Source organism: Drosophila ficusphila, unplaced genomic scaffold, assembly GCF_018152265.1.
Source record: "Drosophila ficusphila isolate 14025-0441.05 unplaced genomic scaffold, ASM1815226v1 contig_412, whole genome shotgun sequence".
In the NCBI taxonomy this organism is placed as follows: domain Eukaryota; kingdom Metazoa; phylum Arthropoda; class Insecta; order Diptera; family Drosophilidae; genus Drosophila; species Drosophila ficusphila.
This window is the reverse complement of record NW_025064326.1, coordinates 1,893,902-1,914,538: the sequence shown is the minus strand read 5'-3', so window position 1 is coordinate 1,914,538 and position 20,637 is coordinate 1,893,902. Positions and strand designations below refer to the sequence as shown.

The 20,637-nt window shown below is 45.1% G+C and overlaps 3 protein-coding genes across 3 annotated transcripts; 2 read left to right on the top strand and 1 right to left on the bottom strand.

Annotated features, from left to right (window-relative positions):
- Window positions 1-13: 13 nt before the first annotated feature.
- LOC108092530 (N-acetylgalactosaminyltransferase 4) lies at window positions 14-2,915 on the top strand. Its single transcript, XM_017192153.2, has 4 exons — window positions 14-786; window positions 844-1,186; window positions 1,254-1,682; window positions 1,734-2,915. Exons 1-4 carry the CDS (start codon window positions 242-244, stop codon window positions 2,394-2,396), a joined length of 1,980 nt encoding a protein of 659 aa, XP_017047642.1. The 5' UTR covers window positions 14-241; the 3' UTR covers window positions 2,397-2,915.
- A 3,695-nt stretch (window positions 2,916-6,610) lies between these two features.
- On the top strand, window positions 6,611-8,489 carry LOC108092571 (eukaryotic translation initiation factor 4E-binding protein). The gene is made up of 2 exons (XM_017192211.2): window positions 6,611-6,955; window positions 8,043-8,489. The coding sequence occupies exons 1-2, from the start codon at window positions 6,811-6,813 to the stop codon at window positions 8,249-8,251; spliced, it is 354 nt and encodes a 117-aa protein (XP_017047700.1). The 5' UTR covers window positions 6,611-6,810; the 3' UTR covers window positions 8,252-8,489.
- A 1,108-nt stretch (window positions 8,490-9,597) lies between these two features.
- Window positions 9,598-19,879, bottom strand: LOC108092331 (ataxin-2 homolog). Its single transcript, XM_017191867.1, has 2 exons — window positions 19,649-19,879; window positions 9,598-10,779 (listed from the first exon to the last, which is right to left on the bottom strand). Exon 2 carries the CDS (start codon window positions 10,777-10,779, stop codon window positions 9,823-9,825), a length of 957 nt encoding a protein of 318 aa, XP_017047356.1. The 5' UTR covers window positions 19,649-19,879; the 3' UTR covers window positions 9,598-9,822.
- Between the last annotated feature and the right edge of the window lie 758 nt (window positions 19,880-20,637).

Sequence of the window (20,637 nt, the reverse complement as noted above, 5' to 3'; positions counted from 1 at the left end):
TTTTCGCTCAACTATTACCAGGTGAGTGCGGGATGTGCGTCTTACACGTCATCGGCCAGGGGACCGAGTGCCACTGATTAATAGTGCAGAAGCGTGTTTTGGACCCACCGAAAGTCGAACCTACTTGGCCGCCTTATCACCGAAATAACTCCAAGCCATGAAGTCGCAAGGTTACCAATTACACTAATGGCTGTATCTTCTGCCAGGTGTCACCAGGTAGGAGCCCCTTCGCTGCACAGCGATGCCAGCACTCAGCGCTTTGGACTTCCGCCGGCAAGACGTTCCGATGGCCATGAAGAAGCGATATGTCAAACGGATGGTGCGCAGGATCGTCCTGTTCCTGGTGGCCATCGCCAGCGTTTCCCTGGTGACCTCCTGGATTGTGGAGCGGCGGATGCGGCACTCGGCGGACCCGGGGGAGAAGCTCGACCCCAACGGCGATCCCATAACACCAGTCTTCAGAGCGGCCGACGTGCATCCCACCCGCAAGGCGCCGCGACCTCCGTTCCAGGATCGCAACTCCGTCGTGGAGCTGCCGAAGAGCGACAAGATCGTGGGCTTCCGACTGCCGGAGCCTGAAGGAGAGCGCAAGGACTGGCACGATTACGCGCAGATGGAGGCGGACAGAAAAAGATCCGGTTTCGGTGAGCACGGAGCGGCAGTCCACGTGGAAAACCCCGACGATAAGGAGCTGGAAACCGAGATGTACCAGCTGAACGGCTTCAATGGCCTCCTTTCGGATCGCATCTCCGTCAACCGATCTGTGCCGGATGTCAGACTCGAGGCGTAAGCTTACAACTGATAACAAAAACTTTTTAATTACGTTCATTATCTCTCTTTTAGCTGCAAGAACCGGAAGTACCTGGCCAAGCTGCCCAACATCAGTGTGATTTTCATCTTCTTCAACGAGCACTTCAATACCCTTTTGAGATCCATCTACAGTGTGATTAACCGCACTCCTCCCGAGTTACTCAAGCAGATTGTCCTCGTGGACGACGGCAGCGAGTGGATCAGCCTGAAGCAACCACTGAACCACTATGTGGATCAGCACTTTCCTCAACTGGTGACCATAGTGAGAAATCCAACGAGAAGAGGTCTCATTGGAGCGAGGATAGCTGGAGCCAAAGCGGCCCGCGGCCAAGTTATGGTTTTCTTTGATTCCCACATCGAGGTTAACTACAATTGGGTGAGGGGTTTTATAGTGAACCAGATGTTAAGGTATTCAATTTCTTATAATATTTTCGTTTCTTTAGCTTCCTCCTCTGATCGAACCCATTGCCATTAACCCGAAAATATGCACTTGTCCCATTGTGGATGTCATTTCCCATGCGGACTTTGCCTACACGGGTGGCCACCAGGAAGGAGCTCGTGGGGGATTCGATTGGTCGATGCACTACAAGCAACTGCCCGTTCTCCCCGAGGACGCCGTGGACAAGTCCCAGCCGTTCCGAAGTCCCGTGATGATGGGCGGCCTGTTTGCTATCAGCACGGACTTCTTTTGGGACCTGGGCGGCTACGACGACCAGCTGGACATCTGGGGCGGGGAGCAGTACGAGCTGAGCTTCAAGGTGTGGATGTGCGGCGGCATGTTGCTGGATGTTCCCTGCTCGAGGGTGGCGCACATTTTCAGGGGACCCATGAGGCCAAGGGAGAACCCAAGGACACACAACTTTGTGGCCACGGTTGGTGTATTTCAAATGTTTGTAAAACCCTAAAAAGTATTTGTTTGATAGAACCACAAACGGGTGGCTGAGGTGTGGATGGACGAGTACAAGGAGTACGTGTACGCCCGCAACCCAGGGACCTACGAGAACCTGGACGCCGGGAACCTGACCCGGCAGCGCGGGGTTAGGGAGCGCCTGAGGTGCAAGAGCTTCCACTGGTTCATGACGGAGGTGGCGCCCGACTTCCTGGAGAAGTTCCCCCCCGTGGAGCCGCCGAGCTACGCCCACGGAGTGATCCAGAACGTGGCCAACCAGCTCTACTGCCTGGACAGCATGGGCAGGGGAAACCACGAGGCGGTGGGGATGTTCGCCTGTGCGGAGAACAAGACCAACCCGCAGCCGAATCAGTTCTGGGAGATCTCCTCGCACCGCGACGTGCGGATGAGGCACTTCGACTCCGTTTGCCTGGACGTCCAGCAACAGCCGCCGAACGCCACGGTATGGATGTGGAACTGCCACAGCCAGGGGGGCAACCAGTTCTGGTACTACGACAGGGAGACCCAGTGGCTGATCCACGGGGGAACCGAGGACCGCTGCATGGAGGGACTGCTGGAGGACGGCGTGGCCTCCGTGGTGGTCAACCACTGCGAGAGGGACAACCCGCGACAGCGCTGGCAGTTCGGGTTCGTCAACCACACGATGATGGACAGCTTCTTCGAGGGACTGAAGTAGTCGTCCCTTGAACAAGCCACTCCCACTTAAGTAAACTATACGTATAGTACAGCCACATGTCGATCGGCCGAGTTCGGGGACCCCGCTCGTCACGGGTTTAGTTCATTGATCGGTGCGAAGGTTCCTCGAAATAAGTTCGCCAAGTAGATTTCATTCTTCCATTAATTCTTGCCCCATGCATTATTGATATATGGCAGCGGAAAGTGAAAGATCTGGACGGCCAGATCGCAATCGGAGCGAAGATTCTGTCCGATCGCAAGCCACAAACTCTGCGTTTTATTCGCTGTGCATACACTATCTTTAGGTATTTTGAAGAGGGGTATGGTTGTATCTAGAAAATTTATACCTCACCTTATACGCATTTCTTTATTGACAGTAATATGACTCAGATATATACGTAAGTTCAGTTTTTGTTGTATTTTTGCCTTTGCTAAACGAAGTATTAACTATTTAATCAGTTCTGTAAAAGATTCTCTAAATAAACCATTCGTAAGGGCATTTGATGCTCTCTGTAGTATACTCGACCTCCTAAATACAATTTCGGTCTGCCGCAAGCCTTATCAGGGGGCTGTTGAACTTTCAAAACAGAAAGAGGAGTCGGGAAGAGGTAGCAGACACCAGATAGACTAGGGAGTTCCCACCCCTCCGGGTGCTCGGAACCCCTCGAGTCCATCCACGTTGTTTAGCTGATGTAATTTGAGACGCAATTACGCGATTGTCCCGGGAGAGGACGAAGATCGAAGATCCCTGAGCGCAGCAGGCAATGACTTAGCGTCAAGCTGTCTCGATCTGGGTTGGCTTTATCCTTATCTCCGCAGTGCATCCATTATCTTTGGCACAAAGCACATGCTAATTTATGGACGTCGTGTGGTTGTTTTGGTTATTTCCTCTGATTTTTTCCCCGGCGTTTTCATATTTTGTGCATAAACAAAGTCAACTGATTTGAAATGATTTTTTGGCCAACGCGACGACGGCGACGCAGCTCATTCGAATTCACAGAATGTGGGTCATCGACGTCAACAGAGATGCGGGATCTGATTGATGTTCGTCTTAGTTGCTTCTAAAAATGCCCTTTTTTACGGCAGTTGGGGTGTTAAGAAGCCTTTTAGCAGCACTTAAGAAAGTTCCAGATAAAAATGTATCCGATAATACTTGTTTTGATTTTATTGCTATGTATATATCCGCGGTAATTTGCGATGTTTTCTTGGAAACTTATTTACTACCAAAAGCCAAAGATGTGATTTCCATCTTAAGTATCATTGAATATTGATTGCTGTGACACTTTCTTATGCTCTATAAAATATTATCCAATAAATTTCATGGGAGTAATGCATAGGTTATTGATTTGAATTTGTTTTGAATTTGTAAAACTATGTTTAACTTTGAGGAAAATAGGTTCAACAAATTTAATCTAAATATTATTTATATTCCAAATCGTATTTTATAGAGCATTCACAATTCTTCTTAACTTTTTTTAAACAGATTTTCTTTTGTTTACGTTGGTCTTGAGATTCGCTCGATCCGAAAAATAAAAACAAGTTGATTTCGTCTAGCTCATTCACAACTATCGCAGACTCGTTTAGAAATAGATCCCCCGAGTAGTAATGACCCACGCAATCGGATGGTGCAATTTCATCAGCCCTCCCGAAAACAAATTCGGGCGAATTCACTACATACATAATACCTGTCCCCCGGCGGATGGAAAGAACACCCCTCGGCGCTTAGAGAACCGGCTAGGAATTTCTCGAGACGCATTTTCACTTGGCTGCAACGCAATAGGAAAACTTCCTGCCGTCTCGTTCGGGGCTTCTATATGCTTCTCTCTCTGCGCAGGTACGTGTGTCCGATGAAACCGAAAGCGAAATCCGAACTGGTTCCTCGAGGGTTGATAAGCCCTAATGGAAGTGGCAGAGAAGTGGCGGAGAGTCGCCGGTCTCTCACCCAAAGATGTCTGAACATATCGCCCGGCACGTAGGGCGGTTCTATGCTGTGGACTACGTGCTGGATGACACGGCATAATTCGGTGGGACTCTCGGTGTTTTCTAGGTTCTGGCTCCCCTGTTTACCGTTTTGGGGGTCAGTTGGCATGCAGCTAACTCCCACCCCCATGCTTAGTAATTGATGGATGTGGGTCATGCTTTTCCCCTCCCCCTCGAACATCATCTTTCAAGGCCCTGGAAAGATTCCCCCTGTTTACCCATAAATATTAGCACGCTTAAGTTCCGGCCTTGTGCAGATTCCTAGGTGGGCGCCACCTCTTGTCCCACATCGTGATCGCCATAGATCAGCACACGTGGCAACCCCACGGTAACCCCACATCCCTCGAAATGGCCACTGGCCAAAAAGCGAATTACGTCGAATCGTGGGCGTCGTCGTAAGCAAAAGTTCCTTTAGCTCTATTTACATGCGTCCAACGATTAAAAATCGTCAACATCGCCCCCGCACGGCGAAAAGCGCTCGTGCCGCTTCTTAGATATACCCTGTTGTTGCTGCGATCAGTGGGGTATGCTAATTAGCACCTCATGGAACTCGGGAGCTAGTGGAGGTTCCAGCTTCAAACTCGGTATGTGGGTTTCTTTTGATGACTAGTTTTTATGCAGAGAGATGTACGGGATTTACTAAAGGAGGAACTTTGCTAATTTAATTTTTAAGATACTGGTTTAATGCAAAACCAGCTAGAAAGAAACCGACTCTTATAATATGCTGAATTTGGCAATCGTGTAGACACTTTATATAATTAAATTATATTTTATTTTATGTCAGCAACGTCTGGATCTTTTTTATGAACCTTTTTACCATACCAAGCATATTTTTGCATTGATTTAAACACTTTTGACGTTTACATTAAAGCCAAAACAACTTAACGGGTCTGTGGGGGCTTAATCATTTTTATAATTTTTTGTGCGATAACGATATCTTTATAGTTTCTAGTACTGAGTATCTTCTAGCCGAAAACTTTCAAATTTTAAATTTTAATTGCTATGCTCACTGAGCACTAACGTGCACAGAAATCCACTGAGAACCTACGTCATGTTTGCCGGCGACGTGTCGTTATGCTAATTAATTGTATTTCGCAAAACGAGTGCAAAATTAATGGCCCCATGGAGAGCAGACGGCACTTCCCGAAATTCTTCGAAACTCCCATAGACAGTCGCTGATAACTTGATAACATCTCACCTGCACCTGAGTCACCACATTTCCCTAGCAAAGATCGATAGATAATAGAGGGTTTTTTAAGAAAAAATGCGATTGCCGTTTAGTATTGCTGGCCAACTTGTTTACCAATAATATTGCCGTGCATTAAACAATAACAAATGGCTAAAGATAAACAAGAGCTCAAGGCGAGAAGCCCCTCAAGACGGACGACCCCCACCTCCCCCTCCCCTTATCGCCTGAGGTGTGCAGCGGGCAAAAACAAAAACAATAGGGGTTATTAGAATACGGCAAGAGCAACAACAACAACACCCGGTTTGTCATAAACTACGCAGAAAATACACCCAGATAAAAACAAAAAACATCAGCAGACCATGGTACAATTATACAAGGTAGTCTCGTCGGTTGCCTAATCGTTCGGCTTTTTAGTCAGTGCGTTCGTGCTTGTTGAAGGATGAGCACGTGTGCGGACGAATTTTTTCAGAGTATTAACCCTTGTGCAAAGATGTTCTGCCCTTGGCTGAAAACTTTTTTTTGTTTTTTAACATATCGTTTCAGATAATTTTAGTATAACAAAAAATGTAAAGGAGAAACTATTAATAGCTACTAAGAAACATTAATTTAGATATTAAAAAAACTTACTTTAATATTGACATTTATTTTAAAATTAAGAACCTAAACAAAGAAATAACTATCCAAAAATAAAAACAACGTTTAATTTTAAATTCAAAACTATTAAAAATTAATTTATAAAAAACTTCAACTCCTATTACTATAAATGAACAATTTAAGCCCCATGCACAATCTAAGGGTTAAGCAAAGAGCTTTTTTGTCGTTTCACTCGCACTTACTACGCAGACTTCTCTCACTCGCACTTGTGGTGAGTAATGAATAGGGGAGTGCTTTTGCCGACGAGACTACCTTGTATAATTGTACCATGCAGCAGACCAAGCGGAATAATCAGGTGAGAGAGCCAAAGAGAGAGGAAAGTGGGGAGAGAGAGAGATAGCTGCGCGAGAGAGCGCAGCGGTCGGGGGTATAAATAGAGCTCGCCTCGCAGAACCGCCAGCAATCGCTTAGCGAACAGCCCCAACGGTGAACGTATAGAAGCCTCAGCAGCTCCACAGCTCCCAGCTGATAGCCAAAGTACAAACAACGCAGTTTGTGTAAACAATCAATTTGTCGCCGCCATATCGAGTGTGCTTACAAGTCCAGCGGAAAGTTTTCAACGCGTCCAGAAACCAAAAACCAATCAGCCAAGATGTCTGCTTCCCCCACCGCCCGTCAAGCCATCACCCAGGCCCTGCCCATGATGACCAGGAAGGTCGTCATCTCCGACCCGATCCACATGCCCGAGGTGTACTCCTCCACGCCCGGAGGAACCATCTTCTCGACCACTCCTGGAGGTAAGTTTCACTTGGGATTCCGTGAAAGATTCGAGTATAACTAAAGTTTCTAGCATTTGCTAGTAAAATTCTTAACAATTTTAATTAACAATTACTTGACTACAAATATTTACTGTCTGCCAAGTTAAGCACAAAATTATATTTGCCCTTAGAAATTCCCAAAGATAAGAAAACTTGATCAAACAAAAGCGACAGAAAAACCAACTAACCTTATTACACATTAAAGCAGGGGTGCTCAAGATCGTCTTATGGCAGTGCGTTTACTAACACATCCACAAGAAAACGTGTACATATGTAGCGGCGCGTTTGTGTTGGGGCGCAGCTGTGCACTGAGAGAAAAAGTTTTTACCTCCAGAACTACGAAGCATATTACGCATTGTACTTCGCATTTAAAGTTTATGCTAAAAAAACTGCTCTCTAAGTCATCACTCATTTTTATCCGCCAAAAAATGTAACATAACACTTACGATGGTCCACCACGAAATAAATCAAAAGCCAACGCAGACAGAAAGATAAGTTTCAGTGCATGTGCTCGAGGAAAAAACAAAAACAAAATACATTGCGATCAGATAAGCGTGACGACGGACAGAGATGTAATGAAGAAACAAGCAAAATTGTTTTTGTTTCGCATGCAAATCGAAGCCCATATGCACGGTGCTTATGGGCGCACTACCCATAAGCACAGAGCTCTACAAAAACAAAAGTGCACTCGGTGCATAGGCGTTGAGCACCCCTGCATTAAAGTAAACAAGATATGGGAATTCCTAACAAGTTAGGACTCGAAATTATTTAACAGCTCTGGAAACTGTAAACATTTATTCTCCCGAATACCAATCTTGAGTTTAAATATTTTGAAAACCTTATTGCACACTCACCTGCCTTTTGGCTGATGAAACCTGCTCATCCCGCCGAATCAGTTGGCTGCATGAGAATCCGGAGCACATGTGCCCGGGGTTCGTGACTCACAATCGCGACGGAGAAATGTTTACGCAGCCGTCTTATCAGCGGGAACTTTGAATACCTTTCTGATGCAACGCAGACCAGACACCCTGACTAATCAGTACCTTCCGATTTCGTGTTTTTCCAGGCACTAAACTCATCTACGAGCGGGCCTTCATGAAGAATCTCCGTGGCTCTCCCCTGAGCCAAACGCCTCCGTCCAACGTTCCCAGCTGCCTGCTGAGGGGAACCCCCCGCACCCCCTTCAGGAAGTGTGTGCCCGTGCCCACGGAACTGGTGAAGAACACCAAGTCCCTGAAGATCGAGGACCAGGAACAGTTCCAGCTGGACCTGTAGGGGACCCACTATACGTCGCACCTAGCAGCAACTGCCAAATCATTTAGTTCGTAGACAACCCACTAAACCCGATCTTATAGGCTCAGTGTGCACCGCTTTAGCCAAACCCATTAACTAGAAGCTAAGTTCTTGGTTCTTCCACCTCGTTTTGTTCTTTCGGTCATATTGACTTTGTATCTTGTAAATCTCTAGATGTTAAGTAAAAGCAATAAAAAAATACGCATTATTTAAAAGATAAGCCTGCCTTTTAATCAGCTGTAATTGCCTCGTATTTCTATTATTAATTTATAATTATGTTTGGCAAGAACATGTGCGCTGGCAAATTACTTTCTTTATCAGCGAATGAACCTTGGGAGGCCACGCGTGTGATAGAACACTTTCCACTTCACCTTGAGTCAGTTTTCGGCTAATATTGTTTCTGGCAGTTTGTTGAACTGTTTGGGAAGAAACAATGCGAGAGGGGGTGGTGGGGGTGGATTATAGACAGCTGGGAATACCGGCCGGCTTTTTAGTTAGCCAGTCAGTGGCCTCGGCAGCGCGTGTCCCAGTTATCGAAAATGAATATATGCTTATGAGCCAAACAAAAGATCAACACGGCGCTCGTGTGTATCTAAAAACCGGCAAACAAGCCCAACAAAAAATAGATCTTGGCTAACTGCGCAGTTGAGAACGACTTCCCCTTTCGCCCTTTTTCCCCATAAAACAAACTTATATGTTAATGTATATGTATGGCCAGAAGTAGTATGCCGAGCACATGTTCAGATAGACCGATCCCTGCAGCAACAACTACTTATCCCGGCACGTTCCAGAACCATTTGAATACTGCGCATGAATAATTACTCAATACGAATGGCAAACAGGCGCTGGCGAAGTGTTTGCTCGGCAGATTCAACAGATTCAGCAGATATAGCTGATTTAGCAGCGCAGTGCAAAATTTCGACCGATCGAGATAGTGCAAATAGTGCTGTGGGACTCGCAGATGTTTACAGAGCATAAATATAAGACAATCAATTTATTTCAATTGGCAACCTACGTAAGCGAGCTAAAACAAATAGTTCGAGACATGCTAATTAACTCTGAACTGAATAAACAATGAATTAATTAACCCATGCACTACTGAATAATTTTCAGCGAATTGTATAGGTAATAAAATAGTGAATTCACAATGTTTTCCGGTTTCGAAGTGAGAATAAAAATTTTGAAAAATTCCCGCCAAGCTGTTTTAGTATTTTCAGCATTCGCTGTCTTTTTAAAAAAGTATAATCTACTTTTGGGCAAAAATATACTTCATAAATATTTTCAAAGTGTCCGCTATTCGGCATAAAAAATATTGATAACCGATTGCCTTTATTTTAACCATATATATTTATTCATACTCGATCAAGTTTCGATGTTTCGCATAGGACAAATGTACAAGAATCTCAGATAGTTTAAGCAAGTCTTACAGTCTACACAAACAAGAAGGTGCTTTAATTACATATTTACAATAAAATATACATATTCTCATAGATGTGATGTAGATGTGCGTGTGTGTGTGTGTGTGTAGGAGTGGGAGTGGGAGGGTAGCCTCTCTACTTGAACCTCAGCAGGTTTTCTGCTCCGCCCAGAGGACCGTGGCCGAAGTGCAGGGCATCCGAGGTGGACTCCGACCGGGTGCGAGCCTCCAGGACGGAAGCCACCCGCTGCTGACCACTGATGTAGCCCAAGGATCCCGATCCCAGGTAGACGTTCCCGTTGGGCAGCCGCACGAAGCCCAGGCCTCCCGATCCCAGGGCTATGGCATCTCCCGCCTGCGATCCGCCCTGGGATCTCGGCTGGATGGCCAGCTGCTGCTGCTCCAGGAGCAGGGAGTTGGCCCGGGAATCAATCTGGATGCCGTTCCCCGAAGGAGCGCCCACATGGGCTCCGAACCGGTCGAAGAAGCTGGAGAAGGGAGCCGGGGTCTCGTCGATGTCGTTGTCGATGATCTCGATCACGGCGTACTGCTTCAGCTGCCTGCCATTCGAGACGTACGACTCTCCGGGGGAAATCAGGGCCTGCTTGCCGAAGGGAATCCGCAGGCTTCCGCCCGCCGCGAAGGCAGCCGGTCCGGTGGGCGGCACCACGATGGGCGTGGCCAGAGTGGGCACCGGCGGGGTGATCCTCGCCTGCGGCGGACCGTAAACCGGCTTGAAGGTGGGCGTGCCGTGGAAACTGATCGAGGAGAGGGGGGAAGCCACCGGCGGAGGAACGTAGGTGGAGACCACCGGCTTGGGCGGCAGATAGTGGCTAACGATGCTGGCGGCCGGAGCAGTGGGACGACTCCTCGGAAGCGGAACCCTGGCAGTGGGCAGCGGAGGAAGTGCCGGGATCGGGGGCAGCGGGTGGATGGTGGGCAGCGCACTGAACTGGTGACCCGTGTACACCGATCCTGGAGCCGAAGGAGCCGTGGGTCTCGTCGGTCGGTTGTAGTGGTATCCCACATCCGCTTGGACGCAAGCCAAGGAGAGGAGCAGCAGCCCCAGAATACTCAGTCGGTGGAAAGGCATCTGCAAGACAAGAGATAATGGGATTATCGAGAGGTAGTAACTAGCTAATGATCGGTTAATGGAAAGAGGAAACTGGGAGTTGGGTGGGGAAACACCTCTTGGCACACAAATGCCTATTTATGAGACATCACATAACCGCTCAATCAATTCGATTAATGTTTAAAGAGCAGTCGTAAACATAATTGAGCCAAACTCACTCAACTCTTGCGCTGTTTATGAGGTTTGTACTCTACAAACTAAATGGGGTAACTTAGCTAGCAGTATGATTCCTTTTAAACAGAATTTAGATAATAATGCAGTGTTTTTGCTGCTTGAATAAATAAGTATTTATTGTGCAAATAAAAAGATATGACTTAATCTAATTAAATCAAATTATTTAATCGAATGATCTATAAAAAAGAGTATACATCATTCGCACTTCTTTCATCCTCTCAATCCCCACTCTTTTTGATTTAATTGATTCAATTTCGCAGTGCGCCGAGTTAGGAGTAACTGGTTGTGGTTTGCCGGTAGATCGGTGGATCACTGAATCATTGAATCGTTGAGCGGCTGGATCCAGTTAGCCGCTACTGTAATTGGCGTGATATTTCATGCACGGATCGTTGCCCAAGGCGGCGATCATAATGGGAGGTGGCGGTCGGAAGAGAGCTCCGCGCTAATTAGCAAATCGGATGGCAGACATCTTAAGTCACCAGGGTTCCCGGCTCCATTCACTCCATTCGCACTGCGCCCCCCACAAATGGCCAGCCAATTAAGTCAAATCGCTGCACTTAATTGGATATTTATATTCATTCGTCCTATTAACACCTCCCACACAAATAGCCCTGCTTTTTGCGGCATTATCAATCTTCTTGGGCGCTCCGAACAAAAGCGAACAGCCAGGCGGGCGGCTTAATGATATTTATCAACTTGAAGTCGCCACCACTTGGCCAACGAGCACTACACTGAGCAAACTATAGAGTGGGTTCATAATGAAAATAATTATTTAATCGGTGTCAAGATTAATCATGCAACTGTAATTGTTTTCATGGAAGCAATCTAAATTAAAATAGTAATAATTAAATCTGATCAACTTTCAAATATATTTCCCATTGTGTAGCTACGAAAACAAACAGCGGCAAAAAAATTCAGGGGCCATGGCTAAAAGGGGGGAATCGGGCTGAAGGGGGCGGCAAGGGGGCGTGGGAAGTGTGCAGCCATGTGGCGTGTGGTCATTGTTGTAGTTGTAGTTGTTGTTGTTGTTGTGGCTCCTACTCCAGTTGTTGTTGCTGCGTGGGCGTTGCTCTGGTGTCAGTTGCGGGTTCAGATCATGCATCGAGTTGTTGCCGGCTCACTTGCCGTTGTTTACATAAAAGGCGTTTAATTAAGTCATTAACAAGGGGAGATAATAATGCCCGTAGTTATGTAGTGCTCCAAATGGATTGTAAAGGAGTTTTTATTGCGGAGTTTATGGAGAACAAAGAAAAACTGTTGTTGGATCGCAATCAGAAAACTTACTTAGATTGCTATTTATTTTTAGCTTAGTCATCAAAATATAATTCTAATTCTTAGAAAATCCTTTTAAATGTTGTGCAATAATGACTCCGTCAGAACACGTTTGTTGCCTAAGTCTTTTGTTTATCCACCTCTTCAGAAAAATAAATCTCCTGGCACGCACATAAGTCTCCCTAACCGAAAGCCCCTTTATCGGGGGACTAGCTCAAATAGATTTGTAATAAATTATCCGCTATACGCAAGATAATAAATCAATAAATTGTGGCCATACGCAACTTTTTGCTGGTCATCGCTTTTCGCTGTCTTTTTGTTACTTTTTTTTGTGTCTGATGAATTTTTTTTGCATACTCCAAAAACGCATTTTTTTCTGAGCTGGCAGCGTGTGCCAAGCAGACAGAGGGGTGCTGTTTATTAAAAAGAAAAAAGGGGAATACACATGCTGCATTAAAAGGGGTGAAAGGGGATGAATAGAATTTGGAGGTGACAGCTCGATTAATCTGCAAGTATGCTTTCCCTTCTTAGGATTGTGCAAAAAGTAGCTTTTTTCTTATTACATAATTTTATAAAATCAATACAATTTTCATGAGGAAAAAACTCCCCGTACAACAACGCCACTGGACTTGAAAGGCACTTGGCCAGCAGGCCAAAACGTCAACTTGCGTGTTGTTGGCCACTTCAGGCTCAATGAATGAATTGCATTGATTGAACGACTCACGCACCTCGCTCTAGGCCTGGCTCTTTCGACTCCGGTCCACATCCACGTTGCTCTATAAATTTTCTGTGGCTTTTCCACCGCCAGCGAAAGGGGGCGGCAGGCAGGAGTGGGCGGTGGAAAGCGGGGCGGGAAAACTGTGTCAATGCGGCGCGGACTGGCTTTGATTTGTTGATAACTTTTGCGTGGCACATTTCGGATGATATTGCATCACCGAAGTGGTGGCGCACTTTTTTTTTTGGCAGCGGAAATTAGATTTTTAGGCAATCGGTTAATTAAAATCCTTTTGGCCGCGCCAAGATATTGCGATTTTCCCACTCACTTTTGGCCGAGAGCCAAAGGCTAAGAAGTTGTGGCCATAAAGCGTAATCAATGCGCTGCATATTAAGTTACTGCGATCCAGTAGCCAGGATGTCACGTTGCGGCCTCCTCCTCTCTGGAGGTTGTGCAATGCCCAACCGATATACATTTTTTGGGATTTTCGGATTAGTCGAGGGGCGTTTTGTTTGGGTTTTCGCATTGCGTCCAAACTGGTTCGATAAACTGGTATCAATTGGCATCGCTACTTAAAGCTCGGGATGATGGAGCAGGGCCGGAATGCGGACTGCATCGAGGGGTTGGCAACAGAGTGGCCAGCACATTAATCACTCGGCTGTACATCCTTCTAGCAGCGACCAGCATGCCGAAAATGAGCATGTCCAGACCAAGTGGACATATCATGACAAATGTTGCGTATGCGCCGTGTTGTCCGACTTAGAAACGCGAAAGGAACCGGGTTGAAGTCGCTTGCCGGCGAAATACTCTTACCAAACACTTAACGAGTATTGATTTGGGGCTTAATTAATTGCCAGAGTAGAGGTTTTAGGTGATAAAATGGAAAATTTATATGCAACTAAGGTGGTATGTTGAAGCTTCTTGCAACAATGTCTGGGTGAATTATTATTCAACTAACTTTGCACTTTGTTTATCAATAAAAAAAAACTATAATCTCTCTCTATTCCTCTAGCGGTAATTAAATGTCTGGCAAATAAATTGGTATACCCAACAGCCAATCACATTAGTTAAATCATCGTTTTATATCCCCCCGTAAAAAACCCATTACTTATCCTAAGGCCATCAAACCGCTCCTTGAGATCTGCTCGCCCCGAATCGTTTAAAGGGTACTCAGAAAAGTTATCAAATCGAACGACAAGTTTTTAATTACCAGCGCAGCACAGCACAGCACTTTCAAATGCGTAAACTAGTTGTCCGCCAGACAGTCGGACCATTGCAGATTTCAATTAAAAACCTCTGCGACTCCAGACATCGAATCCAACACACCAGCATCCAGCATCCAGTGACCAGAGTCGCAGTCTGGCACTCCGAGCCACAGAGATCCAAAGACCTGGCCCGATTAGGGTGTGTCGCTGAGTATCTCCCTCTGATGAGGCGGCCGTTAGTGGCTCGGACACTCGGGGCCTTGGGGGATCGCAGATCGAGGATCTGGGCCATTTCGGGGGGGCAGAGCTGTTGCGAGCGAGGACTGACAAAATTTGCGTAAGTTGCCGGCGCGTAACTCGAGCGCTGCCTTTCCAAATGGCTTCCAATCTGGCCACGCAATCTTGACCAGGCCCGAGCGTCGAGCTCGAGTTCGGGCCTCCTTGTTGGCCAATACACAGGAAAAAGTAAAACCAAATACCTTTTTTTGGAGTTATTTTTTGTGGCAAACTAATACAAGAGTATAGGTCCTTTAAAAGGATTAATCAGATGAGTTATTTATTTACCACAGATTGAGACAGAGTAGAAGAACTCACTTAAATTAAAAAGTAATATTTAAACGTGTTTTTTTCTGTGCACTACCGCACTAGGAAAATTGATTGACTTGAGGCGTTTTTCGACGCATTTTCCTCTTGCGCTTTTCAGCTTTTTTCACGCCAAACGTGGAACGCACTTAAAATGCCGCTAATTGATGTCGTTCGCAGGCAGCGACGCTGTTGCAGGTTGCATGTTGCTAGTTGCTGGTTGCTGGTTGCAACATCTATCTGGGATCAAATCAGCTTGGGTATGTGTGGGTCTATCTCGTTCTGACCGATGCTAATTTACCCAATCACTCATGAATAGCGCCTGAAATTCTATTCGGCAATTAAAGCGGGTGTTCGAGCGGGTCTAGTTAAACCAAATATTTTGGGCAGTTTAAGGTGTTAAACATTTAATTGCAGTTCAGCGATTTACAGTTGGTGGCACGCAAGAAATCTAGAACATCCTTGAAGCTTTTAATTACACTTCATTAATTGAAAGCAATAAACAAGAATGATTGAAAGTAATTGTCTTCTGACATTTAATTTCATTTAAATTAAATACGTTTAATTTTAGAAACCGTTTAATTTATAATTGTCTGCTGTAATGCTGTAAAAAATCGAATTTAGGATTCAGCCCATTAGCATATTTTCAATTGGAAAAACCACTTTGAGCTTCCCCACCTTAATTTCAACAATGTTCGGTTCAAGGCAAACTTCGCTGGGTAAACTAAATGTGCTTACACATTTTCCAGCATTTATTCTCTGCGAAACCGAAATTCTAATCAAAGCTACGCCTTAGTGGCCGGCCACGCCCACATGTGCGTTGGGTTTGACCGTATTGAGAGCCGAACGCAATTTGTAGTGGCTGGAGGAACACGGGCTAATAACTTGCATCAAATGACAGCCGACTTGACCTGGATACCAGAGCGGAGAAATAAGCATAAACAAGAAGTAACATGTGTACGCTATATAAGCGCCAATAAAACTGTTCCAATAAGTCGGGACAGGTGCCAACGGCTATGCAAATGCAGCAGCAGCAGCAACACATCACTGCACAATCGGAGGAAACAGCAGTTAGCAGTTAAGATCCCGCGATTATAGCCCGAGCAGTGAGTTAAAACTATACAAATAGGGGGAGCGAAGACAAAGGCAGATTCAACCCGTTTTCAAATCAAGTTCGTTGCCTCAGTCATTCGTTTTTGGGGGCAGGCTTTGGCATTTTGATAAAGCAATTAAAACGGAATCAAAGCGCAGCGGAGCGAAATTCATCACAAATGCCAGCGACATTGGACGATTTATTTGAAAGGTTCTGCTAATTGCGAGGCTCCGGCAAAAGTGTCAACTGGCCGGAGTACCAAAAGTGGGCGGAGTGACCTCCAACACATTCTAACGCCCGCTGACATATCACGAACTTTGTCTGGGAAATGCAAATTGAATTGAATGGGCAACTACCAGGCAACCGATCGATTTGCATAGCACTCGAAACCCGAATTGAGAAATCGCCGAAAAGAGATGCCAGCTCAGATTCAGATTCAGGCGAATCGAAATCGAAAGGGGCACATGCGTGACTGCCTGACTGTCTTGAGTAACTCAACTCAACCCGACTTGAACTCGGCCCACAATCAATATTTTTGCCAATTTGAACTTTTGACTGGCCGACAATAATCGACGCCTCGGGGGAAGACAACAATGGTTCGGATTAAATTGGTTTCTTCTTAGAAATGTTTCGGATCCTCAGTGGTAGTGGGGATAGTTGCGAAACACCAGAGGAAGTTTCGTTAAAAATGCAGTTGGGAAATTCTGGGATTTGCAAAGCACGCTTAGCCTTGCTTCAATATTTGTACCAGAAATAGTTTTTCTTGGCACTTCCTTAAGCTGCATGGTGTTATAACCTTAATCCACTCACAAGAAACATTCAATCAGCTGCCTAATTACCCAGAGGTCAGTGGGTGGAAACCCTTTCGACAGCTCGGAGATTTTTCCAGTCTTTCGAACCGATCTCCCGCTGCGCTCAATCAATTTGGGGTTCAATCAGCTTTGCTTTTCCGCGCTCTTCAATCCAGTCCGATTTTTCTGATTGTTGGTCGGCATTAAATGCTCACCAGTTTTGTAAATACTTTCAATTAATTCGTCGGCCTGCCCTTGTTATTGTTTGTTATTTGTTTCGACTCGGACTTGGATTTTGTATATTGGATTCGCTTACAAGGATTTCACAACGATTGTTTGTTTTCGAGCTGCTGCTGCTGTTGTAATTGACCTTTGCACCCAAGCGTTTGCCTTGGCTAATTTGTAAATTGAACATTTAGCCCGCGAAGATACAAGCGTTACATAATCCACGGCCCAACTGGGCGCCGCCCACCCTTAATGAACAAAAAGGTTGGAACCTGGAGCCGCTCCAGAGGGTAATTAATGTTGGTCCCGGAGGGGGAACTCAATTAGTAGTTGTCTGTCTCGCGTTGCTGTTCTCCTCCACTCGGAATGGGAATCGGAATCGCTGGCCGGAGTGTCTTGTAAGGTTGTCGGGCGAAATGTCAACGGATTTGTACGCATTTCTGGGTGCAGCCCAGACTTTGGCTTGTGCCTCACCCATGGTTCTGGCCTGGTCTGGTTTCCTCGGGTTTATTTATTAATTTTCTGCACCAAACTGAGCTCACTTGAATTTAGAGCCCGTGTTCACCTGCTTTGTTGCCGCGGGGGAAGTGTCAGGGCTCTGACTTGATTATGACACATGGGTTGCGGGGAAATCGAATTGAAATCGCATAAAAGTCATTTAACTTTGCTTCATTAATTAGCCTTGTTCGATGAGTGTGCTAATAGCGCTAATTAAAACGATGCTAAGATGTGTCGGGCAGTCGTATATCATAAAACTAAGAAGACACTTTGAGTGAGGCAGAGTTTGCATATTCTAGAAGCAGCCATTAAGAAAGATTTATGGGAACGGTGGCAGTACATTAAATAAACAGAGAGAATAGACATTTAGGGCTTCTTCTTTACAGAAATGACTTACATAAATTAAGCTCTAAGCTTTTAGGTGAGGGGCAAATATTGTGTAATAAATAATCAAAGTGAGTTGCCATTAAGAGAAGTAAAATCCCCTCTTTAAGAGCTGTAATATATTTTAAAAAGGCAATGCATGTTTCCAAGAAAATGTTAAGCTCAAGAAAAGCTAATGATGTCTACATGGTTTCGAACATTTCAACCAAATTACTTTTGCAAAGAAACGATTTCTGTGAATTACCGTAATGTAGATTCTCCCAATCAGGTATCATAAGTAAGTTTAAAAGTCATTTAACAATACACCATAAAAAATATATACCTAAGAAGCTACGAATGAGCCTTGATCGGTGATAAATGTCGGGTGATAGCATCACGCACTTGACCTTGACGGTGTCAGCCTGAAAGACAAACAACTATCGAGAATTATATCACTCGACTAGTTCCAGGTCTTCTTTAGCATTTCCATTCGCTTTTCTAGTTTTGGTTTTTTCATCGCAATTAAAAGTCGTGGGAATGAAATTTGCATATGCAAATTCAATGATGGAATACAGTGCGGCATTTGCGAATTTTTTTTGTGTTTCTGCTTCGGTTTAGCCAAGTTAGTTTTTTTGCCAATGACATTGAATGGATAGTGTGTAACAATTTGCCAAGCTTGTCACTCGCCAGTCGGAAGCATGAATAGGTGGGGTTTTATGGCTTTGGAAAAAGAGAAATGAGAGGGCGATGATGCTGCCATAAATTCGCCGACTTTCAGTCAATCAAAAGACTTAGGCAACGAACTAGCTTTCAATTCGGGTCCGCTAGAGCACTTTTCCGCTGTAAGCACATTTGTTTGGACAATCTGTAGCTGCATTGTATTTAAATTTATTCTGTGTCTGATATTGGGGGACCCACCAGGTAGCCAAGTACCCAAGTAGCCAGGGCAGCTGCAATGCCAATGGCTCTATTTCTGTTTAAGCTTCAGTTTCCATTTCGATTTCGAATTTGACTGGAGCTTGAGTCTGGGGGCTGACATTTTCCAATTCAATCGGAGTGAACTTTATCGATGGATGTCTCCTGCCGGTCGCTGTTCACTCAATTAAAATTAATATGCAAATTAGTCTGTCTGCCACCGTGTGACGTCTGTCAGCCTGATTAAAGCGCAATTCGCTGGCAATTTCAATGGCCAATTCAGTTTCAATTGAACCTAATCAAAGTAATCCGCAGCAAAAAGACACTTGTAATTGTCATTCGACAGCAAAGCCGCAGTAAGCCTATTATTGCCTTTGTTGATCTCCCTGAAATCGAATCTTCGTTCTTGATAAAACTTAGCACAATTTGCATTCATTATAGCCAGCATATTTCCGCAATGCAACAACTTGCCAAAAACTAGGCAAACTGGTATGAATATTAATAAATTTGGGCGCCGTTCAGATTTATATTTATGTGAAGATCCTCTTAAGAGCTCTACAACTTTGTATGATGTTTATGCAATCTGCGACATTTGGCCTATGAATGTTCTCTTGGCAAAAACAAAGCATAAGCATTCATAAATAAATAGTTCTATTTCAAGTTTCTCTGATTGCAATTTCAACAGAGTTGAATTTTTAATTTGATTTTTATGCTATGCATATATATTTCAACCTGAACCGGAGCTAAAGTTTTGGCAAACAAAGAATGTATTGTATTTTCCATTTTGGCATTTTTTATGCAGTTCGAGACAAATATTCTATCGGCAATAACATAACACAACATTTGGATGAGTCGAAAGCGAATGCTCAATAAATAATCTTTTTATTTGATGCTCAGGAACATTCGTGCGAAATCTAATTAATAATCCGACGATTTCCGTAATTTATGCCAAAAACTGGCCAGTTTGCTCCCCTTCATTCTCCAGGGAGCGTCTTACCTTCACTTTCGCTTAGAATTCAATTGCTCGGTGTATCCAAAAGATTGTGTATTCCAAACGCTGAAAATAAACCTAAGAGTTTATCTCTCGAAGCCTTCGAACACAGGGAGTATTACGATAGCACAAAATGAGGGGGAAGGATATGGATATGGATATCCTGGCTGCACTTCACTTCCGCGCGATCTGAAGTCCGCGATTCGAATTCGATTCGCGATTCCGACGTTTTCGGTTTGAAGGCGTTTGCTCCACTGAACCACTTTTTATGCAACGCCAAGTAGAAGTAGCGGCCGCCGACTCCGAAAGTCCGAAAGTCCGGTTCTCCGAATGCCCGAAGCTGGCTGCTCTTCGGCTGCGGTTCGTGTCTCCGCTAGCGGGGCTCCCGAAGATGCGATCCCAAGAGGCTGTACTTCTGCGGAACTCAACCCCAGAATGGTATGCAAATAGCTGGAGATTGCATCTCCGAGCACCTGTCCACTGGCCCGTGGACCGTGGCTAATTAAATTTCGGATCGCCGACGATTGGAGAGCTGGCCAAAGGCCACTCCCTGGTCCCCTAATCACGGTTATTATTTATGGGCGTTCGGATAAATCATGATCAAATTGAACTATAAATCCGAGAGCTGAAAATTGCCGCCGGAGGCAATGCAAAATTGCCCGAACATTTCATACTTCGAATGCCCGATCGCAGAATCGTAAATTGAATTTGTTTACACTGCTCATGCTTATGACTTTATTTGGACAATGGGATCGCTGGAGTCTATCAACTCATAAACTATCCAAAGTGTCAGCCGAGTGCATGTAAAGTTTCATAATCACGGGACTCTATATTCGAGTAAGTGGAGTGTCTGGGCTGTCGATTCTGAAGTTGTTGCCGCGGGGTTGTTGCCGCGTTGCAATGTTGCTGTTGCGCTGTTGCTGTTGCTGTTTTGCTGCTAATGTTGCCAGTGTTCCCACCTATAAGCCGTCAAACCCGAAAGTGAGTGTGAATTA

Bases quoted from the DNA above. Each gene is read 5' to 3' on its own strand.
- LOC108092530 (XM_017192153.2), top strand. From the start codon at position 242: ATGCCAGCACTCAGCGCTTTGGACTTCCGCCGGCAAGACGTTCCGATG. The intron at 787-843 runs GTAAGCTTACAA...TCTCTCTTTTAG, and splicing joins CCGGATGTCAGACTCGAGGC to CTGCAAGAACCGGAAGTACC. The intron at 1,187-1,253 runs GTGAGGGGTTTT...TCGTTTCTTTAG, and splicing joins TCGAGGTTAACTACAATTGG to CTTCCTCCTCTGATCGAACC.
- LOC108092571 (XM_017192211.2), top strand. From the start codon at position 6,811: ATGTCTGCTTCCCCCACCGCCCGTCAAGCCATCACCCAGGCCCTGCCC. The intron at 6,956-8,042 runs GTAAGTTTCACT...GTGTTTTTCCAG, and splicing joins CTTCTCGACCACTCCTGGAG to GCACTAAACTCATCTACGAG.
- LOC108092331 (XM_017191867.1), bottom strand. From the start codon at position 10,779: ATGCCTTTCCACCGACTGAGTATTCTGGGGCTGCTGCTCCTCTCCTTG.